Genomic DNA, 19,936 nt, shown 5'->3' with positions numbered 1-19,936 from the left:
TAATTATATTATTTAAGATGAAGTTTAAATTTTTATAATCTAAAAGTGTTTTATATATGATTTTTTAATGAATTTAAATTGATTTATTTTTAATAGCCGCTACTATAATAATATAATATTAAAATAAAAATATTTTAAATATAAAAAATAAACCCCTTTTGATTTTTTTAAAAAATAAAAGATGCTTTTTTAATTATTTACCTTTTAAATTATTAAGTAAATTTAATTCATTATAAGATACATGAGCTAAGAGAGATTAAAACCGTTTGAAAAGAGTTTATATATAATGAGGAATGATATGTTGAGCATAATCCACGGTGCGCATAAAATAAATAAATAAATATTTATTTTTATAAAATTAAATTTTAAATCATAAATTTTATATATATATATATATATATATATATATATCAAATAATATACTATGCACTTTAAAATATGCGATTGTGCGCAATATCAAAATCAAAATATCTAAAAGAATCCTGAAATAGTAAATATATTTTTTTATTTTATTTTAAAATTTTTTTATATTTAATATTATAACTCCAATTTTTAAAATCTAAAGAGAAAATCTTAAATAATTAATATAAAAAATAATTTTTAATTTTAATTTTTTTATATTTAATATTATAATTTAACTTCTAAATCTTAAAAAAAAATTTAATGATTTAACTGTAAAATAAAAAAATATAAAATAATATTATTTACTATATTTTAGATGTTCAAAATTTTTTTGGACTTCCATATTAAGCACAGTTATGTATTTTATTTTTACTCATATGGTGCCCGTATTAAAATCCTACAACATAATAATCTTAACTAAGAACTTGTATAAGAGAAATGGTGAGCCGTGGTGGATCAAGAACCTCTTGTGACCCCAAGTGCCATCGCCGTGATTTCCTTGCTCCAACTAGCTTTCCTTCTCCTCGTTGCTTTCTCTCTTTCTTTCAATCCTGGCTTCTCTTCCTTTCGTGTCGCTTTGCCTTTCTTGTTAAGAAATCAAATTATAAAGGCGTGATCTTTCTTTAGAATTAAATATTTAAATAAAATCAAATTAAATTGAATCAAATTAATTAAAATTGAATTGAATCTAATTTTTTTAAACTAATTGAACCGACTAAATTTTCAAATAAAAATCAAACAAATCAAATAAAAAATAACTAAAATAATCAATTTTTTAAAATATTATAAAAATTTATCAATTAATTAAGATTTATAAATATACTTATCTAAGAATTTATAAATTATTTTTTATTTTAATTATTTTGATTTATTTAATTTAATTTTAAATAAAATTTTTAAAATTAAAATAGAATTAAATTAAAAAAATTTTTTAAAAAAATAATTAAAATTTTTCTATAGATTTATTCGGTTTAACTGAATTTTTTACTCACCGCTGCTACTGTTTATAAATTTCAAGCAGGCGGACGATAGAACAGTTGAGGCTAATATGTCTTCCTTATTCCCCTCTGTTACTAACCCCTATTAAAACCTAGATTCCGCCATCAATTACATCCCAAGATCGATTCTTCGGCGGTTTTCGATCGGTTTCGGCGTTGCGCTTCTTTTGCTCCCGCTGCGGAGATTGCTTCCGACAGGATCAAGTCGTGTGCGCTCTTCGATACCTCAACGACGAGATTCTGGAGTAGGAGGAAGAGGAGGAAACGGATCTTTCTGAAGGCTTTTGCAGAACAAGAGGTGGATGAATTCGAGATTCGGAAGAGGAGCACGGATCTGGAAGCTGAGATTTACGAGTTCATGCAGAACTCCGCGAAGCCGAGTTCTTTTCCGACCAAGCAGGAGCTCATTGCGGCAGGGAGGGTGGATTTAGTGGAGTGCGTGATGGCTCTCGGTGGATGGCTTGCCTATGGTTGGGACATTAATGATAATGACTCAATTGCTCGTAAACTCAATATTCAGAGTAATGGGGGAAGCACTATCTCCGAGTCATCAGAATCTGAAACTTGCATTTCACAAAATGATCATATAATTGAGGCAAATACAAAACTTAAAGATGTCAACGGCACAAAAGGTGCATTTCCTGAAACATGGAGGAGTTGGAGTCTTCAAAGGGCTAACTTTTCTTTGACAAATTTTGAAGGTAGGTAATTTGCTGCTGTGTTCTACTGTAAGTTTCTGTATCAATATTTTTACAAACATTGTGCTTCCCAGCTGGTGAAATTGTCCCTACTGATGGTGGAAGGCTATCAGAAGATCACCCTTTAGATGTTGAAGTTTCTAATAAAAAGTTTCTTCGACAAGCACAGAACTCTACATCTTATAATGGAACAGATGAAAAGGCAGTCAATGAAAGCAAGATACATTCACCTCTTCATTTGGAGGTTGATCTTTATTCTGCCGCTCACATACTTGAAGCTAGAGTTAATGATGCTACTTCACAAAAGGTGTGTCATGTCCTATATTTTTTTCTTATTTGTTATTTTTGTATGCCCTATATGTTATTTGGTTTCAAGAAACAGGCAAAAAATTATGTGTTCTGTGGGATCTTTTCAATGCAATGTACAACAAAATTTCTTGTTTAAATTGCTGTTATGAAATTGTCTTAAATTGGGCTACCATTTGGATTCTGTTAAGATGTCTAATTAATGACCTAAAAAATTGTACTCTACTCCTAGTCAAGCAAATATTTTCTCTTTGCCAGGAATCATGCAAGTATACTACCCTCCTAAACCAAACACTTGCTAGGGTATCATATATTGGACTATTCTTCTTTAAAAATGCTTTATATGTGTGATAAATAATCAATAATTTTACATTTAATGATAGATAAATATGTGAACATGATCAAGTTATTGGAAGCATAAAAATACTACAAATTGTTTGCAATCTGCTGCTTGATTGGCTAGATGTATCTTCAATGGATAATGCTAAATGCATAATGCTGGATCTAGGCATCTAGCTTTAATAAGGATTTCAAAGAGTTACCTAACTAATAGTTGCACAGAATAAAATCTCTTTCTTCCTTGGATACTTCTTCAATGTAGTGTTTCTTGATTTAAGTTCATAATTGAACTTTGAATTTTTTTAGTTTGTACTTTGTTATTTGTTTATGTATTCAACTATTATTGTCATATTTATTATAATTTTATGATTTCAATTACTATTCTCATTCATTTCTGGTTCTCCAGCAAAACTCATTATATGAGCAACATATTCTTTCTGATGCCTTGGAATTCCAAGAAACTGAACTTATTAAAGCCAGACATATGTTGAAATCTATTCGAACAAACTCGAAGATTCTACAAGGAAAATTATCACTTGAGATTAGGTTTGCCATTCAAAGCTCGGAGTCAAATTTTTCTGAATTCTTTAGATGTCATGTATGTAATCCTGTGATTTTTCATGTAGGGAAGCACAGAAAATATTAGAGATGAAACAGAGTAAACTTACTGTTGTCGAACAACCTTTATCACTGATTCGTGCAACCGATATCATCTGGTCTAACTCTGCTTCAGAGATTTTGCTTGCAGGATCTTTTGATGGATGGACTAGTAAGGTAAAATTTGCTTTTGGTTTTCAATTATCAGTTTGCTTAATGTACGAAACTCAACAATATATGATGAAAATTTGTAGCTTATCAATGTAGACAGTTGATGGTCATTCACTTAGCTAGTGGTTAACAAAACATTGTATATAATGTACTCTTTAGGTTTTACAGTCCTTTGTTTGTTGCACACATGCCCTAACTCAATAATGAGATCATAGTCTTGTGCGAATCGATCGCTTTGTTCTCCTTCCTGCTTACTTTTCTCTTCATCATAACTTCTTTTGCATCATTGGTCTCTCTTAACTGTTTAACCTTGCATACTTTCTGGCTCAGTTTAATTATCGCAATCCATTTTTCTCCTGACTGTAAATCTAACAATATGGACGTGCTATACTCAGAGAAAGATGAAAAGATCAAACTCAAACACTTTCTCCTTGCAGCTGAAGTTGTACCCTGGAAGATTTGAGGTTAGCAACAATAGTTAGTTGATAAATCACTCTTTTTTATGATACAAAGCGTGCTCAAAGTATCTTTGTTTTGACACAGATCAAGTTCATTGTTGATGGTGTGTGGAAAGTTGATCCACTTCGACCTACTGTGAACAACAATGGTTACACGAATAACCTCCTCGTCATTGAATGAAGGTACATGTTCCTGGTATGCTTTTTGTATAGTGATTACAGAGTTACACCTGTTGGTAATCCAATCTTATAGACGAGCTATGCTCTTTATGACCAAAGTAGAAGGATGTCGGTGTTTCTTTATTTTTTGTAGGTGATCTCGATAACTAGCGAGTGTATATGTATTCATGCCTCCGGGACATAATTGAGTTGGTTACAACAGAGCAGAAATTTTGAAATGGACAAAGATCGAATTTCGACGAAGTCGAGACAATGTCCTCCTCCGTCATGACTAACTATAGCTTCTCGATTTACCTTCTCACAGATGGTCGTAAAACCGACCGTGTAGAGCCGCTAAGGTGGCAAATTCCATCTTTTATTGAAGAAGAGTGTATATATATTCATGATAATCAATAGCCCTTAGTGAGCCATTTCCTTTATCATTCCATGCTTTTGATGCAAGTAGTAAATAAAACCCCTTTGCTTATTTTTCTTTAGATGCTAAAATTGTTTGATGCTTACAAATCTTTGGACTTGATGAAGCTAAACTCAACTGAATTTTGATAAAAATCCAAGCTCAATAAGTTTCCTAACAAATTCATCAGAGCACAAGCTTTGATTCAACATGAACTGAGCATGAGCTGGGCTTTACATATCCTAATAAAAGTTAAAGCTCGATAAGCTTCCTAACTGACTCATCAGAACACAAATCTTGGAGCTCAATGGAGCCTTAACTCACCTGGGCTCAATCAACTTTTAACCTATCAGATCGAACATACCTGAGATTGCATGCATTATTAGAGAAAAGAGGCATTGAAATACATTAATCCATTAGTTAAACTATAATAGAGATGCCACTGTTCCATCAGCCTTCCCACCCAATAACAGAGTATAAATTTATGACCATCGCCACCTGATAATAGTAATTGATGATCCTCCTTGAGACATCACCTTACAAAATACGTTTAAATGGATTGATGTACTTACACATGACAATAACCTGAATCCATGGATTTTATTGATCCCGACACATTACTCATCTCAGGAGGAATAATGTTATGTCACTCTCTCTACTGCGGCTCCAATCTGCATATGAAGCCAATCTGTTGCTGAACTTTGCTCGTATTCCCTAGTGTCATGCGGAGTGAATGTCAAACTGGAAACCGTGTCATGTCCCTGTGCACCAAACTGAAATGGAAAAGCTATGAATTAGGGTGACTGTGATTAGAAAGATTGATTAAAGGAATGAAGTTATCATATCAATAACATGAACAAATGCAAATCATGATCAAGACAGAAATGCAAGCAAACTTTCATGAGTAAGAATCATGACCCACAGAATTTCAGTCAAGAATTATGTCAACACCACAGAGAACAGGGAATAAAGAAGGCAACATCTTTTCATAAATTCATGAAGTTGAGCAAGAAATCTGCAGTAGCAAAGACAGACAAACTGATAGAATCGTAGTTGGAAGACCAAAAATGACCACTGTTTGGCTTAAGCAACATTTACTTATTCCTTAAAATTGATATATCAACACTTGACCTAATAGCAACCTAATGTTATCCCTTTAAACGATTGCATTACCGATTTGTATTAGTTAGCAATGACTTCAGAGTGTATGCCTTCACAAGAAGGAATCCACAAATGAGGCACAATGAACATGTTCTCAATGCAATCATCACATACATTCCAAATGCAATTAGTCTAAATGTCTAACAAAATTTGTTCACAAAGTTTTCTTAAGAGCAACAAACAAACGAAAGTATTGTGATTTGAATGATTTCATTCTCAAATACAAATAGAAAAGTGTTGAACGTTTGACATTTTCACTTACATCTTTAGCGGTGGCAACCTCAAAACCTGAATTCATGCTAGTAGTGACTGCTTCAAGCTTCAGTGATAGGAACTGCAATATAATATAATCTAAAGACTACCTTTGTGCTTTAGGTTAATATTCAAAAACTACAAATAATGGAGTAAGCATACCTCGACTTGGCTCTGTAGAGCCTGAATGTAATTTATTATCTCATCCAGAATACATGCTTTGCCGATCACCTACTTATATGAAAAACCTCGATTAAAAATGAAGGCAATTCCACTCAAGTACATGATATCAAGTGGCAGGTACTTTTATACTTTCTATTAAAATATATAGAAGGAAATCCTTATTGTGCACCTTATTACAACCTGGCACCAAATCCTGAAGAATCTTCATTCGCTCACTTATCTTCTCTCTCCTTGCCTACAATGGGCTTTATTAAGGTTCCAGCAATTGAATAATATCTCAAAATTCTCGGTTTAAAATTTTGCAACTGTTATAGTGAACCCCCAATGTATCATAACAGATGCCCAAGAATGAGATTGAACTGTTTTAAATTAGAACAGTATGCTAAGACTACATCGAACATGCTTACTCTTTCAGCCAGGCTGTGGTTGTCTGTTGCTTGACCCCTCCTGGCCCTCACATGGATGTAGTCCTGCTTTGGTGGTTCGGCAAGTTGAGGATTTTCATCATTTATTTTATCACACATGCCTGAACTTGCCTCCACCTCAGTTTTTGCATTGCCATTCTCTTCGGTGCTCATGCCGTTGGGGCGTTTAGCTTCATGGTCCATCTAAAGAACAACATATTCTGTTAATCAATAATCAATTCCAACAACAGAAGAAAAAAAACCTAGTGATCTCAAGATAATACCTACCCAAATAGCAAATATTCACTAAGATAATATATTCTGGCAATTTGTTCAAGTATCCTGAACTCTATGTTCTTGTGTTCTTCCTATAGTAGTAGATAATAAAAACAGATCTATTACTCTCTTAATTTTGAGTTGGTTATCCGGCGAGCCTGTTTGATATTTGTTTGTCATTTAGATACTGTAGTTACCTATTAGTTGATATCTTAATCACTCCAATTTCTTGATGTAGAGTCTCATCAACACAATTTTTCAGAATCTCTTCCTTATGACCACCAAGGCGTAAACTATCATATGGAAGAGGTTTCTTACAACTGTTTTTCCTTGCTTCCTCCTCCTTTCTTCCATATTTACTTTGGCATTGTTTACTCCTTATATATATGTATGTTACTCCAGCTATTCTAGGTGTCATTAACACAGGTCAGATACTGATATAGTCCTTGCTGCTGCGTCACTAAGCTATGTATAATGTATCTGCCCTAGAACTGCCAAAATCATAAATCTTAACTATTCAAATTCAATCCAAATATGAACAATCATGTGTGCACAGTAACGACTTTTACTAGATTTATAAACCTCGTGATTGTTTAATGATCCGACTAAAACAAGGAAATTTCCAACCTTCCATGTGAAAGTTGCTAACATCGAACCAAAAACTTTTCCCTCAAAATGATGTGAACTTTACACTTCAATGGAATGCGCCTTTGCTTGCACCTCACCAACACAGTTACAGATTCTTCATTTGACTTTGTATTTGCTTAAGAAGGTTGCCATGATGAATTTATTATAAGGGCAATTAACATTTCTTATTCACTAAACTCATCTCTTGTGATGTGTATATATAGTATTGTTCCACAGTACTACTGAAAAAAAAAACCACGAAATTCAATGGTTCATCTATCACGGAGAAGACAGCAGAAGCAAATCGCAGTGTATAACAAGAAACAATGCTTGAAATTTACTTTTAGTAAGCAAGAAATCTAACCAAACTAAATTTTTGTTGTTCAAAATCACTTCCACATTTTAAAGCTCGCATCTGTAGCGAATTTAAGCAAGAACCCAACCAAACGAGACAGAGATCCTCAGTACCAAGTCATGGCCGTCACTGGTGGAGAAAACCATGGACGAGTCATCCTCAGACGAAGCCAAATCCCTCCTCTTCCTTCTCACTTTGACACTCCCGGCGCTTCTCGCGTTGTCCATTGAAACCCCCGTCGAAGCCCTACCGCCCGGTCGCCGGATCGCGGGCCCTAAGCCCGGCGGCACTCCGACCATGGGGAAAGTCCACGTCTCCGGTCCCAGCGACGGCATTGACGGCGGATCCATCGAAGCAATGTATATTAAGCTTGGAGCATGCGGTGGAGCGAGCTGGGTTGCTTCCGATCTGTAGCCAGCGGAGCTGTGGAGGTCGGAGTTTAGAACGAAGAACACTGAGGAGAGAGAGAGAGGGAGAGATTTATTGAGGTGCATTATTAAAATTAATATTAAAACTTTTTCTTCAATAAATAAGTTTCAAATCTTCCATGAATAAATAAATAAATTAGTAGAGAAATATCCTCCGAGGGGTAAAATGTAACGAATTTGAACGTTCTAGGAGTAAAATAAAAATTGTTTAATTCCCGAGGCCGAGAAAAAATATTAGTACTTTTTACAAAACACCATATAATTTTGTCGTGTTCAAATGAAGCCCCCAAGGATCACAAAATTCCTGTGATTTCCTTGTGGACTCTCCCTTGCTATTATAAGTTTGACTCCCTTGCTGACGGTTTTTTTCTTTGTCACCGTCCGCACCGAGATCGCCGGATCGGCATATCTTCCGCATCCATCTCGCTTCGATCGATCTAGAATTTTGGAGAAGCGAGATGGGGCAGCAGTCTCTGATCTATAGTTTTGTCGCCCGGGGGACGGTGATCCTGGCGGAGTACACGGAGTTTACGGGAAACTTCAAGAGCATCGCCGCCCAGTGCCTGCAGAAGCTCCCCGCCAGTAACAACAAGTTCACCTACAACTGCGATGGCCACACCTTCAATTACCTCGTAGAGGATGGATACAGTGAGTGCCTTGATCCAGATCCGCTATGCAGTAGGGTTTTTTACTTGCGTCGATTTGTCTTCCTCGTGGTTTTTAATGCGTCGGTGCGAGCGGCGGATCTATGAATTTGAAATTAGCGATGTATCTTCTGGTTGATATGGAGCCCAATTTAGTTTTCTTTGGTTGATTTTTGATAGATGTTCGTCGAGTGGTTCGTTTTTGCCCCTACTTTTTTTCTTCTTCTCTTGCAGTGATTTTTAGAAATGATTTTCTACGTTTGGGTAAGTTGGTAAAGTGTATTTAATTGTTCTTCAAATGATCCGATTTACTTTGCTATTCGATTCTAATGAAGACGCTGTTCTTCGTTTCGTTTACTTTGTCAATAATTGAAATTACTACTAGTAGTGAATAATTGAAGAGAAAGCTGATCTAGAATTGCGTTTCTAGGGAAAATCATTTGGATCCGTGGTTAATTGCGTTTTAGAGGAAGTTGTTGGATATGAGTTTAAATTTATGTAGGCATCTCATTTCGTAGACGTTTTGTTTAGTTAGTGCATCATTTTGAGACTTGCAACCTTATATGTTGTTTTGAGAATTCGTTTCTTGTATCTTATTGTCTTTTGTTTGTTGCGTATAATCATGGATTAACCATTAGTTACTGAACGAAATACTGAGGCTGTGTTTGGTAGATTGGTATAAACTTATCTCTCTCTCTTTTTTTTGTTATCAAAAGTGTATATTCATTGCAAAGGCTTGTTTCATTAAATTATTCAAAATTAGATTGAAAGCATTTGTTTAAATTGCAATAAGAATGCTAGCAATTGGAAGTTGTTGATCATTGGAAACGAGAGTTTTAATTACTTATAATGATTTAAAATAACTCCTACATTATTCAATATATATCTTCAATGTATTTTTTTATTTGTACTATTTTATTATATTTATTTAATGATGATAGAGAGTTAAAATTGCATTAATCGCTCTTAAAATTTATAATAAAATGCAATTTATAGGTGAAGGATAATATCAATGAATAATGAATTTATTTTAATGAAATTCATTTATCTAATAATATAAATAAATTAATATGGCCAAGTAAATGCTAGAGTTAAAATAAGGATTACTTTAAATCATTTAACAAGAATATTTTTCTTAAATCATGTATTTTTGTTGGAATTTTCAAATTAAAAATTGTTGTCTAAAAGGTATTCAAAGCACAAAGAAGGAAGACGAAAAAGGGTTCTCTTGAGGCTCATGGAAAGCTAGTGTGGGAATTTTAGTCCACATTTAAAATTTAGAGGGAGATTTAGACATGTTGCATTAAAAATATTTTGGAAAAAGAGAAAGATGCAGGGAATAACAGCTTTACATAATTACATCATAGACTTTAGTAAAGATGTGAAATGTCAAGCCTTGATCTCATATTGAGGCAGTGAAACACAGAGAAGTTTGTTGTTCATGGGGTAGTTTAGTCTAGCTTAGGCTTTTACTTGACTTGGTTTGGCTGTAAATTGTTGTCTAATGTTTCTTGGATGTCCACCATATACATATCTATTCTAGAACATAAACTAAAGTCGCCACTGTATGAAAAATAATAGTATATGATATTATTCTTTAGACCATGTTTCCCTAAGGGATTAGGAGTTGAAAAGATAAATATATATAGAAAAGACAGAAGAAGAAGAATTAAGGGAGACATAAAAATGCTTGTTGAGTTGTTCACACAAAGATAGATGGATAATTCTATATGTTCAACATATGTTAATTAGTTTTCCTTTTGGGTTTCAGCAGATGAATTACAAGGATGGACGCTCGAATTGAACACTTCAAATACCCATCTTCCAGAACATATGTTAATTATTTTTCCTTTTGGGTTTCGATGAATAAATTACAAGGGTGGATGCTCAAATTGAATACTTCAAATATAAATATATATTCAAGAATATAAACCAAAGTCACATATGTATGAAAGATAATAACATATGACATTATTCTTTAGGTTAGATTTCCCTAAAGGGATTAGGAATTGAAAAGATAAATATATATTGAAAAGATAGAAACATTATCGGTGACGTAAAATGAATTACAAGGATGGATTCTTCCAGAACATATGATAATTAGTTTTTCTTTTGGGTTTCAGTGGATGAATTACAAGGATGGATGCTCAAATTGAACACTTCAAATGTACATATCTATTCCAGAACATAAACCAAAGTCACCTGCATATGAAAAAAATAGCATATGCCATTATTCTTTAGGCCATGTTCCCCTAAAAGGATTAGAAATTGAAAAGATAAATATATATAGAAAAGAGAGAAGAATTAGAGGAGACATAAAAAATGTCCTTTGAGTTGTTTCCTTGAACAAACATATCTAGAGATGATGGATAATTCTATATACTCAACATATGTTCATTAGTCTTATTTTTGGGTTTCAACAAATCAATTACAAGGATGGATGCGCAAATCAAACATTTTAAATGTCTGTCTTGCAGAACATATGTTAATTAATATTCCTTTTGGGATTTGGTTGATGAATTACAAGGATGGATGCTCAAATTGAACACTTTAAATATAGAACATAAACCAAAGTCATGCATATGATACTTAGGTCATATTTCTCTAAAGGGATTAGTATTTGAAAAAAATAAATATATATAGAAAAGACAGAAGAATCAGGGGAGACATAAAAAATGTCCTTTGAATTGTTTCCTTAAACAGACATATGCAGAGACGATGGATAATTTTATATACTCAACATATGTTAATTAGGTTTCCTTTTGGATTTCAGCAGATGAATTAGAAGGGTAGTTGCTCAAATTAAACACTTCAAATATCCATCTTCCAGAACATATGTTAATTAGTTTTCCTTTTGGGTTTCAGCAGATGAATTACAAGGATGGATGCTCAAATTGAACACTTCAGATATATATCTATTCCACCAAATATAAACCAAAGTCACCTATGTATGAAAAATAATAGCATATGAGATTATTCTTTAGGCCATGTTTCCCTAAAGGGATTAGGAATGGAAAAGATAAATATACATAGAAAAGACAGAAGAATTACGGGAGACATAAAAAATGTCCTTTGTGTTGTTTCCTTAAACAAACATATGTAGAGATGATGGATAATTCTATATAGTTAACATATGTTAATTAGTTTTCCTTTTGGGTTTTGGCAGATGAATTACCAGGATGGATACTCAAATTGAACACTTCAAAAATCTGTCTTCACCCTTTACTCATCAAAGTGAAAAGAAAAAAAAATGGAAGGATGATCCATCTTATCCCTCAATTTTGATCCACCTGTTGATTCACTAATTCAACTGGCTCTTAATGTTGGCGCTATAATATGATGGCTTTGTGGATATTAGAAATTTCGGCTTAGGGTTGAACCTTTTCCTTCTTTGTTTTCTTGAGGCATGCATTTGGATTTTCTTTTCTTCCAATAAATTTCATTTATGATGTAAACTTGGCTGTAACCCTCAAGCTTCAGTTGCACTCAAAGGTTTGATTTTGATTTCCTTACTTTCTTCGTTGTTGTTTGCTTCTGAGTATTAATTCTTTGCACCTGCTTGAGATTAACTAGCCACAATTCTTCAAGAGGTGTTATTATTTTATAATATTATACAAGCTAACATGCAGTTGTTCATTTATTGCTGTAACGTTCTACTCACAAAACTTGAAAATAAGCTGTATTTTGTAGCTGAACTGAAAAAATGAATTCTGCAGCATACTGTGTTGTTGCTACTGAGTCAGTTGATAGGCAAGTCCCAATTGCTTTTCTTGAGAGGGCGAAGGAGGATTTTCACAAAAGATATGGAGGAGGAAAAGCTGCAACAGCTTCAACTAACAGCCTCAGCCATGAGTTTGGGTACTCCTTTATCATGTTGCCCTTCAAATTTCCAAATAATCCTTCTATCATGTGTAACCAGAGTACTGAAGCCTTAAAATGAAATATTAGGTCCAAGCTTAAAGAACACATGCAATACTGTGTGGACCATCCAGAAGAGGTTAGCAAGCTTGCCAAGGTGAAGGCTCAGGTTTCTGAAGTCAAGGGAGTTATGATGGAGAACATTGAGAAGGTGCTTGACTGTTCCATACACACTGTTGTTCATGCTTAGGAATTTGTATTTCAGTGTGTTTCTTGTTTGTCCTCGATTTTTTAGGTTCTCGACCGTGGGGAGAAAATTGAGTTGCTTGTCGACAAGACTGAAAATCTTCACTCCCAGGTATGATAACTAGTATGATAATTCAGGAGGTACCCTTGAATGATCCATTATTACAATTTACAAATTTTATGAAATCAACCGTATGGTGATAGTTGGGTTTTCTATTTTCACCTATTGTTAAGCAGTGTTGTTGGACTCTTATTCTAAGGCAATTATTGATGTTTTGGTATGACAGGCACAAGATTTTAGGCAACAGGGAACAAAGATTAGAAGGAAGATGTGGCTGCAAAACATGAAGATTAAGCTCGTTGTCTTGGGCATCATTATTGCCCTGATCCTTATCATAATTTTGTCAGTATGCCATGGTTTCAAATGTTGATATTGGTGGTTACGAGTTTGTCGCAACCGCTGTTTCTCTTAGGACGCCCTACATATATGCGTATATGGTGTAATAACAATACTTAAACAATGATTAGTGATTTGTGGTTTAATTTCACCTGCTGCAAATGAGTATTTTGTTTCCAGACTTTGGGGAACCAAAATAACCTTGGATTAGTATATTGTATTTTATGCATGTATAGCAGGAACAAATTCTCTCGTTCCGTAGGAAGTTCTCTCTGTTTTCTTGTGTAGTTTCAGATTCAGCTGTGATATTTGTTTGCTAGTTTGTACTTAACTATAGCTGCTTACGAACTCAGATTAAGTTCTGCACAGTACACGCTTTCGCTTGTGATGGTTTTGCTGCTGCTGATTTAAAATGGCAATTCTTTTTGCCTATTCAATTGTTGGTTCTGGTGGAATATGATCTGTTGTAAATATTTTTCGAACTCAATATTTTTTTCCCGTGTTTTCCTATTTGTCTAGGGTGCTGTACTTGATAAAGATGGCATGGATTCCAGACTGCAGGAGCATCTCCCTCAATGATGGAAGCAACAGTGATAGGTATGGAACTTATTAACTATAACTACAAATACAGTTGAAGTTAATATGTTCATAAATATGTATGCCACATGTCGTCCTTAGAACGGCAACAATTTATGAGCCCTTTACCACGACATAACCCACACAATAAATGTCTGACCTTTAGCTCCAACAATCAAATACCACTTTAGTTTGTCATAAAGTTTACTATAGTTACAATCCCTTTCACAGCACCAGTGCAATTTAAGTCGTTTGTCGCAAGTTTCATTCCATAGTTTTAAATTGTTAGATCAAGTTTGTTATATATTGCAAATTATGATCACTCACAAGATTTATTTTTCCTTTAATTTTTCTGTTCAACATCGTATACATTGCATGGCTCTAATGGAGTGTTTGATTGAAAGTTATCATTGATAACTTTAGTTATTTGTCTAAAATTATCATATTTAGTTCAGATTATCAGTGATTCTCAAATAATTGAAATTAATTTAATAAATTTTAATTTAAATACTTATAAATTTAATGAATTATATTTATTAATTTAATAAATTATTTGATTAAAATAATTATTTTAACAAATTATTATATTAATATATATAAATTTATTTTAAATTTTAAAAAACTATAAATAAAGTATATTTATTTATTTTATATATTATTAACTATATTTATAATTTAACAATAAATTAACGAATTATATTTATTAATTTAATGAATTATTTTATTAATATATATATTTTTAATTTTAAAAAATTATAAATAAATTATATTTATTTTTTATATATTATTAATTATATTTATTAATTTAATGAATTATTTTGTTAAAATAATTATTTTATTAAAATATATATAAATTTATTTTAAATTTTAAAAATTATAAATAAATTTTATTTATTTATTTTATATATTATTAATTTATTATCATCATTAATATTAATATTATTAATCTAATTTTAATTTATTTTAAAAATAAATTAAATGAAGAATAATATAGTAAATGTTAAATTGGTTATGGTTTATTCTCTCCAAATAAATAAGTTGAATCAAATAATATTATATTATATTTTATACCTCATAATTTTGATTATGTGATTATCAGATGTTTCTGCTTGAAATCGCTTCCACATGAATTACCAAATACTCGGCTTCTGCGTTGATGAAGTTACGCAGAGCCCACGAGTAGCTAGAGGAAGGCGGGACTCTTGCAAGGCTTCCAAGAGAAGAATGAGGGTTAGAATGGAGGCTAGGGGGTATCTTAGTTCAGTCACTCCGATGTCTAAGTCAGTTTGCCGGTGGGAGATAAGGGAAAAGAATAGGAGATGTAATGTAGAGGATGAAGCAAGTAGCTGGATGAGTGTGCGCCTACCTGGGCCTGCAGGAAGGGGCGTTCTTTTATAGTCATCGGAGGAGATGTCATATCGACGATGAGGAGAATATCTCATCATAGTAAAGGAGGTTCTATCACCCATGCTTAGGACGATAGAAGAGCATATTGTATTAATGTGTTAGGTTACCTACTGTTCTAAGTACTCTACCATTACATGTATTGCTCAAGTAGTTGTCAGGCAGGAGGAGCTAGGGAAGTGGTGTTGGCAAAGCGGAGCTACTTGGGTAGGGGTGCTGACTTGGTGAAACTAAGTCGATTGGGAAGTCGACCTCCATCTGGGAGACCATGGAGCCGATATGGCACGAAGTCAATTGGGCGTGGACCCGGTCGAACCAGTCGGGAGTGGAACCAATCGGGAGTGGAGCTGGGTACAGAGTCAGTAGGCACATTTGATGTATGACCTCCACCTGGACCAAGTCTTGACTTTCTTGACTAGGGTACATCAACCCATAACACCATGTAATCACATAGCCAAGATTATAGAGGTATAAAATATAACCAGTTTAACATTTATTATATTATATTTAATTCAATTTAGTTTTAAAATAAATTAAATTAAATTAATAATGATTAATAAATTAATAATAAATAAATAAATATAATTTATTTATAATTTTTAAAATTTAAAATAAATTTATATATATTTTAATAAAATAATTATTTTAATAAAATAATTCATTAAATTAATAAATATAATTAGTTAATTTATTATTAAATTAATAAATATAATTAATAATATATAAAATAAATAAATGTAATTTATTTATAGTTTTTTAAATTTAAAATAAATTTATATATTAATAAAATAATTAATTAAAATAATTATTTTAATAACATAATTCATTAAATTAATAAATATAATTCGTTAATTTATTTTAAATTTAAATATAATTCATTAAATTTATAAGTATTTAAATTAAAATTTATTAAATTAATTAACTCAGTTTCAATTAGGTTTCACTGTATATTTCGATTAACTTAATTTTAAAAATTTGAGGGTAATTATGGAAAAAAATTTGTTAACCTCAGGAATTATAGAAAATCTTAGGTTGTCAAGGTAATCACATTCTGAGTTTATAACTCATTTGTTGACGTTTTACTGATGTGACGATGATGCTATATTATTTGGGAATCGTTGATAATCTGAATTAAACAAGGTTATATTTAATAACTTGAATCAAACACCCATAGGTTATAATTTAGTTATCTATCTAAGATTATCATAATATTATTTGGTTTAAGTTATCAACAATTCTTAAGGAATACAATATTACTGTCACATCATTAAAATGTTAACAAATGGATTATAAATCCGGAATGTTATTACTTCAGTAGCCTAAGATTTTCTACGATTCCAAAGGTTAATAAAAAAATTTTCTATAAGTACCTTCCAATTTTAAAATTGAGTTAATTAAAATGTACCGTGAAACCTAATTGAAATCGAGTTAATTAATTCAATAAATTTTAATTTAAATACTTATAAATTTAAAACATATATTTATTTTAAAATTTTAAAAATAAAATTAACAAATTATATTTATTAATTTAATAAATTATTTTATTAAAATAATTATTTTAATAAATTTTTTTATTAAAATATATATAAATTTATTTTAAATTTTAAAAAATAAAATTAATAAATTGTATTTATTAATTTAATAAATTATTTTATTAAAATAATGAATTAGTTTATTAAAATATATAAATTTATTTTATATTTAAAAAAATAAAATTAATGAATTATATTTATTAATTTAATAAATTATTTTATTGAAATAATTATTTTAACAAATTATTTTATTAAAATATATCTAAATTTATTTTAAATTTAAAAAATATAAATAAATTATATTTATTTTTATATATTATTTTATTATCATCATTAATATTATTAATTTAATTTATTTTAAAATTAAAATGAATTATGGGTAATATAGTAAATGTTAAACTGATTTTGTTTTATTCTCTTCAAATAAATAAGTTTAATCAAATAATATTAGATTGTGTTTTATTCTCCATAACCTTAATTATGTAATTATCAAATAATGAATTATAAAACATAATTTAATATTGTTTGGTTTAATCTTAGGTAATAGAATAAAAATTTATTTATTTAAAAGTTTTAGTGTATAACTTAATACAGAGAACTATATCAATCACCGCATCGACTAATAAAATAAAATAAAATATATATATAATAATAATAATAATAATAATATTAATGATATATATAAATAAATAAATTTGGATGATATTTTAAATTTTGTTATTATTTTATAATTTTTTAAAGATAATTTTATTGTATTTTAAATTAGATCTATTTAATTTATTTGGAGTTGATTATTAAAATGTCAAGTTATAAAAAAAACTAATTTAAGAAATAGACAATTAAAATTCTAATTAAAAATCTAAGTTTTAAAAAAAATATTTTTTTAAAAAAAATAGATCGTCCTTGTCCTCACGCTCGCCTCTCGTCGAACACCTATCGCCGTCACCTCTCATCGAGCCTCCAGTGTCGCTTACGCCACCCGCCAAATGTCTCCGCCTTCGCCGAGCCTTCCGGCGCCTTCTGTCGTCACCCGTTGAACGTCCCAACGCCCACTAAGCCTTCCGTTGGCGGCTGCCACCTTCAGCTTTCGTCAAACCTTCTGGTGTCGCATGTCACCTCCAACCCCTCGGCAAGTCTTCCGCGAGAAGGAACAACAGCGACCGATGCGGATAATCTCAAAATCGATAAAAACTTCAAAAATCGAAGGTAACCTGATTCCAGAACGAAAAGTGACATGGTGGACATCAATGATAGATAATTTAAGAATAGTTGATAACCTAAATCAAAGAAGGTTATTTTTGATAATCCCAATCAAACGTCCCCTAAGTATATATTATGATGGACCCACTTAGATGAGGTACCTAATTCACTGTAAAGGTAATAGTAATTTACTTATTATTTGAGCTTATATAGATATTTTATTAGCATACAGATACTAAACTGAGGTGTTACAGTACATATATCACTCCCCCTCAGATTAACGCACACATGCATGAACTAAAGCTTTGAAAACATCACACTCGAACGACACTAGTAGAATACCAAGCAAAGTCTCACAAGCTGCTCTTGCTACCACACCTGAAGGCCATAACCCTAGCCATGACTCCAAGTAACTGATGCATTGCGTCCACTCATGGGAGGATGCCTCGGCCACCACCGCCGAAGCCACCACCAGAGCCGCCACCAAGACCACCGAGCCCACCGAAACCTCCTCCAAGCCCACCTAGTCCCGACGAGCCTCCAAAACTACCCGCGTTCCCGAAGCTCGGCAAGCTGCCACCAGGGAAGCCACCGATTCCGAGGAAGGGTATGTTCTTCTTGTCTCCAAGGCCCGCACCAACAGCACCAGCAGTAGCTCCGCCACTGGTCGGAACTTTGGCGGCGGCGGTGGTGGTAGCAGCAGTGGTAAGACGGTGGCCAGGCGCATTCCTGGCTCTTGCAGGAGCAAGTGCCAGAGCAAGCACAAGCACAATGGTCACTCCCCACAGCCTATCCATCTCTCACAGTGTGCTCTGATCTGTCGTAGAGTTTTCGGCTCAACTCGATGCATCTTGCCCTCGGCCTGGAGATGAATCTTATATAGCGATAGGCATGTGGTTGATGACAGCTTGAAAAGCTTAGAAGCACGGACCCGTTGTGATCCTACAGCTCCGCCGGTTCATCAGCTTTTCGGCCCGGTTTTAAAACACGGGTTTGGTGGTAGGAAGTTTGGTGAAGTAAATGTAAACAGTTAAGCTATAGGCTAAACACAGCTCACCATGGTCCAAAAGTGCCTTTATTGTTACTGCAAAGTGCAGGAGCAGCAGTAGACCAGCAGTGGCTGTAGTGGAAATCAATAGATCACCAACTACCCGTGTGAAGTTTGATTTCGTTGATCGTTGGCATTCTTCTAAGCAGATTAATAGTGCATTTGGTATCCCGAGACATATTTGAATTGGTTATAAATATGTGTTGAGGTGTCTTATCCCAAGTGGTAAGCATGTAGACATGTGTTATCTGAGGTTCCGGATTACATGACTGAGGTGCTGTTTCGACAGTAGGTTCTTATCAACATAATAGTACCGTGTCTTTAAAAAATCCCTTAGGAGGTTTTCTGATATGGGACCGTTTCGGCGATGGGACCAATCACTATAAAAAAGTTTATTCAATATAGTTTTTACATGGTCAACTGCAATTTCTCGATTTACCTTCTCACAGATGGTCGTGTGGCCGACCGGTGAGGCTAGAAGAGTTGGTTACAGACTTACTGAAGTGGACAAGAATCGAATCTCAACGAAGTCGAGATAATATCCTCTTCCGTCGTGGTCAACTACAACTTCTCGATTTACTTCCTTACAGATGATCGTGAGGTCGACCGTATGAGACTGCTAAAGTGGTAAATTCTACCTTTTGTCGAAATAGTGCGTTTGGTTGGGGAATAGAGCAAATAAAGATGGAAAAAATAGCTTAAAAATAGTTAATTCATGTAAATATTATAAGGGATAGCTAAAACATATAGGTTGCCTAGTTCGATCGGATTGATTTATCATTTGCTTTGTTTACTTGGCTCA

The 19,936-nt window shown here is 32.8% G+C and overlaps 3 protein-coding genes and 1 pseudogene across 3 annotated transcripts; 2 read left to right on the top strand and 2 right to left on the bottom strand.

The window, feature by feature from the left end:
- The first annotated feature begins 1,450 nt into the window (after positions 1 to 1,450).
- Positions 1,451 to 4,355, top strand: LOC141822507 (protein PTST homolog 2, chloroplastic-like; annotated as a pseudogene).
- Positions 4,356 to 4,961: 606 nt separating this feature from the next.
- On the bottom strand, positions 4,962 to 8,166 carry LOC141822288 (transcription factor BHLH089-like). The gene is made up of 6 exons (XM_074709728.1): positions 7,915 to 8,166; positions 6,547 to 6,747; positions 6,309 to 6,374; positions 6,119 to 6,187; positions 5,967 to 6,038; positions 4,962 to 5,316 (listed from the first exon to the last, which is right to left on the bottom strand). Exons 1-6 carry the CDS (start codon positions 8,149 to 8,151, stop codon positions 5,185 to 5,187), a joined length of 777 nt encoding a protein of 258 aa, XP_074565829.1. The 5' UTR covers positions 8,152 to 8,166; the 3' UTR covers positions 4,962 to 5,184.
- A 421-nt stretch (positions 8,167 to 8,587) lies between these two features.
- On the top strand, positions 8,588 to 13,520 carry LOC141821754 (vesicle-associated membrane protein 721-like). The gene is made up of 5 exons (XM_074709112.1): positions 8,588 to 8,877; positions 12,590 to 12,731; positions 12,822 to 12,942; positions 13,027 to 13,089; positions 13,265 to 13,520. Exons 1-5 carry the CDS (start codon positions 8,688 to 8,690, stop codon positions 13,406 to 13,408), a joined length of 660 nt encoding a protein of 219 aa, XP_074565213.1. The 5' UTR covers positions 8,588 to 8,687; the 3' UTR covers positions 13,409 to 13,520.
- A 4,839-nt stretch (positions 13,521 to 18,359) lies between these two features.
- LOC141816340 (uncharacterized) lies at positions 18,360 to 18,924 on the bottom strand. The gene has a single exon (XM_074704142.1). The coding sequence runs from the start codon at positions 18,881 to 18,883 to the stop codon at positions 18,518 to 18,520; it is 366 nt and encodes a 121-aa protein (XP_074560243.1). The 5' UTR covers positions 18,884 to 18,924; the 3' UTR covers positions 18,360 to 18,517.
- Positions 18,925 to 19,936: the final 1,012 nt, after the last annotated feature.

The sequence above is a fragment of the Curcuma longa genome, chromosome 2, assembly GCF_044706935.1.
Source record: "Curcuma longa cultivar G26 ecotype Majalengka, Jawa Barat chromosome 2, ITB_CL_G26_1.1, whole genome shotgun sequence".
NCBI classification, from domain to species: domain Eukaryota; kingdom Viridiplantae; phylum Streptophyta; class Magnoliopsida; order Zingiberales; family Zingiberaceae; genus Curcuma; species Curcuma longa.
This window is presented reverse-complemented; position numbering and strand designations above follow the sequence as displayed.

Bases quoted from the DNA above. Each gene is read 5' to 3' on its own strand.
- LOC141822288 (XM_074709728.1), bottom strand. From the start codon at position 8,151: ATGGATCCGCCGTCAATGCCGTCGCTGGGACCGGAGACGTGGACTTTC. The intron at 6,188-6,308 runs GTGCACAATAAG...TCATATAAGTAG, and splicing joins TGGTGCCAGGTTGTAATAAG to GTGATCGGCAAAGCATGTAT. The intron at 6,039-6,118 runs GTATGCTTACTC...ATTATATTGCAG, and splicing joins CTCTACAGAGCCAAGTCGAG to TTCCTATCACTGAAGCTTGA.
- LOC141821754 (XM_074709112.1), top strand. From the start codon at position 8,688: ATGGGGCAGCAGTCTCTGATCTATAGTTTTGTCGCCCGGGGGACGGTG. The intron at 12,943-13,026 runs GTGCTTGACTGT...TCGATTTTTTAG, and splicing joins TGATGGAGAACATTGAGAAG to GTTCTCGACCGTGGGGAGAA. The intron at 13,090-13,264 runs GTATGATAACTA...TTGGTATGACAG, and splicing joins CTGAAAATCTTCACTCCCAG to GCACAAGATTTTAGGCAACA.
- LOC141816340 (XM_074704142.1), bottom strand. From the start codon at position 18,883: ATGGATAGGCTGTGGGGAGTGACCATTGTGCTTGTGCTTGCTCTGGCA.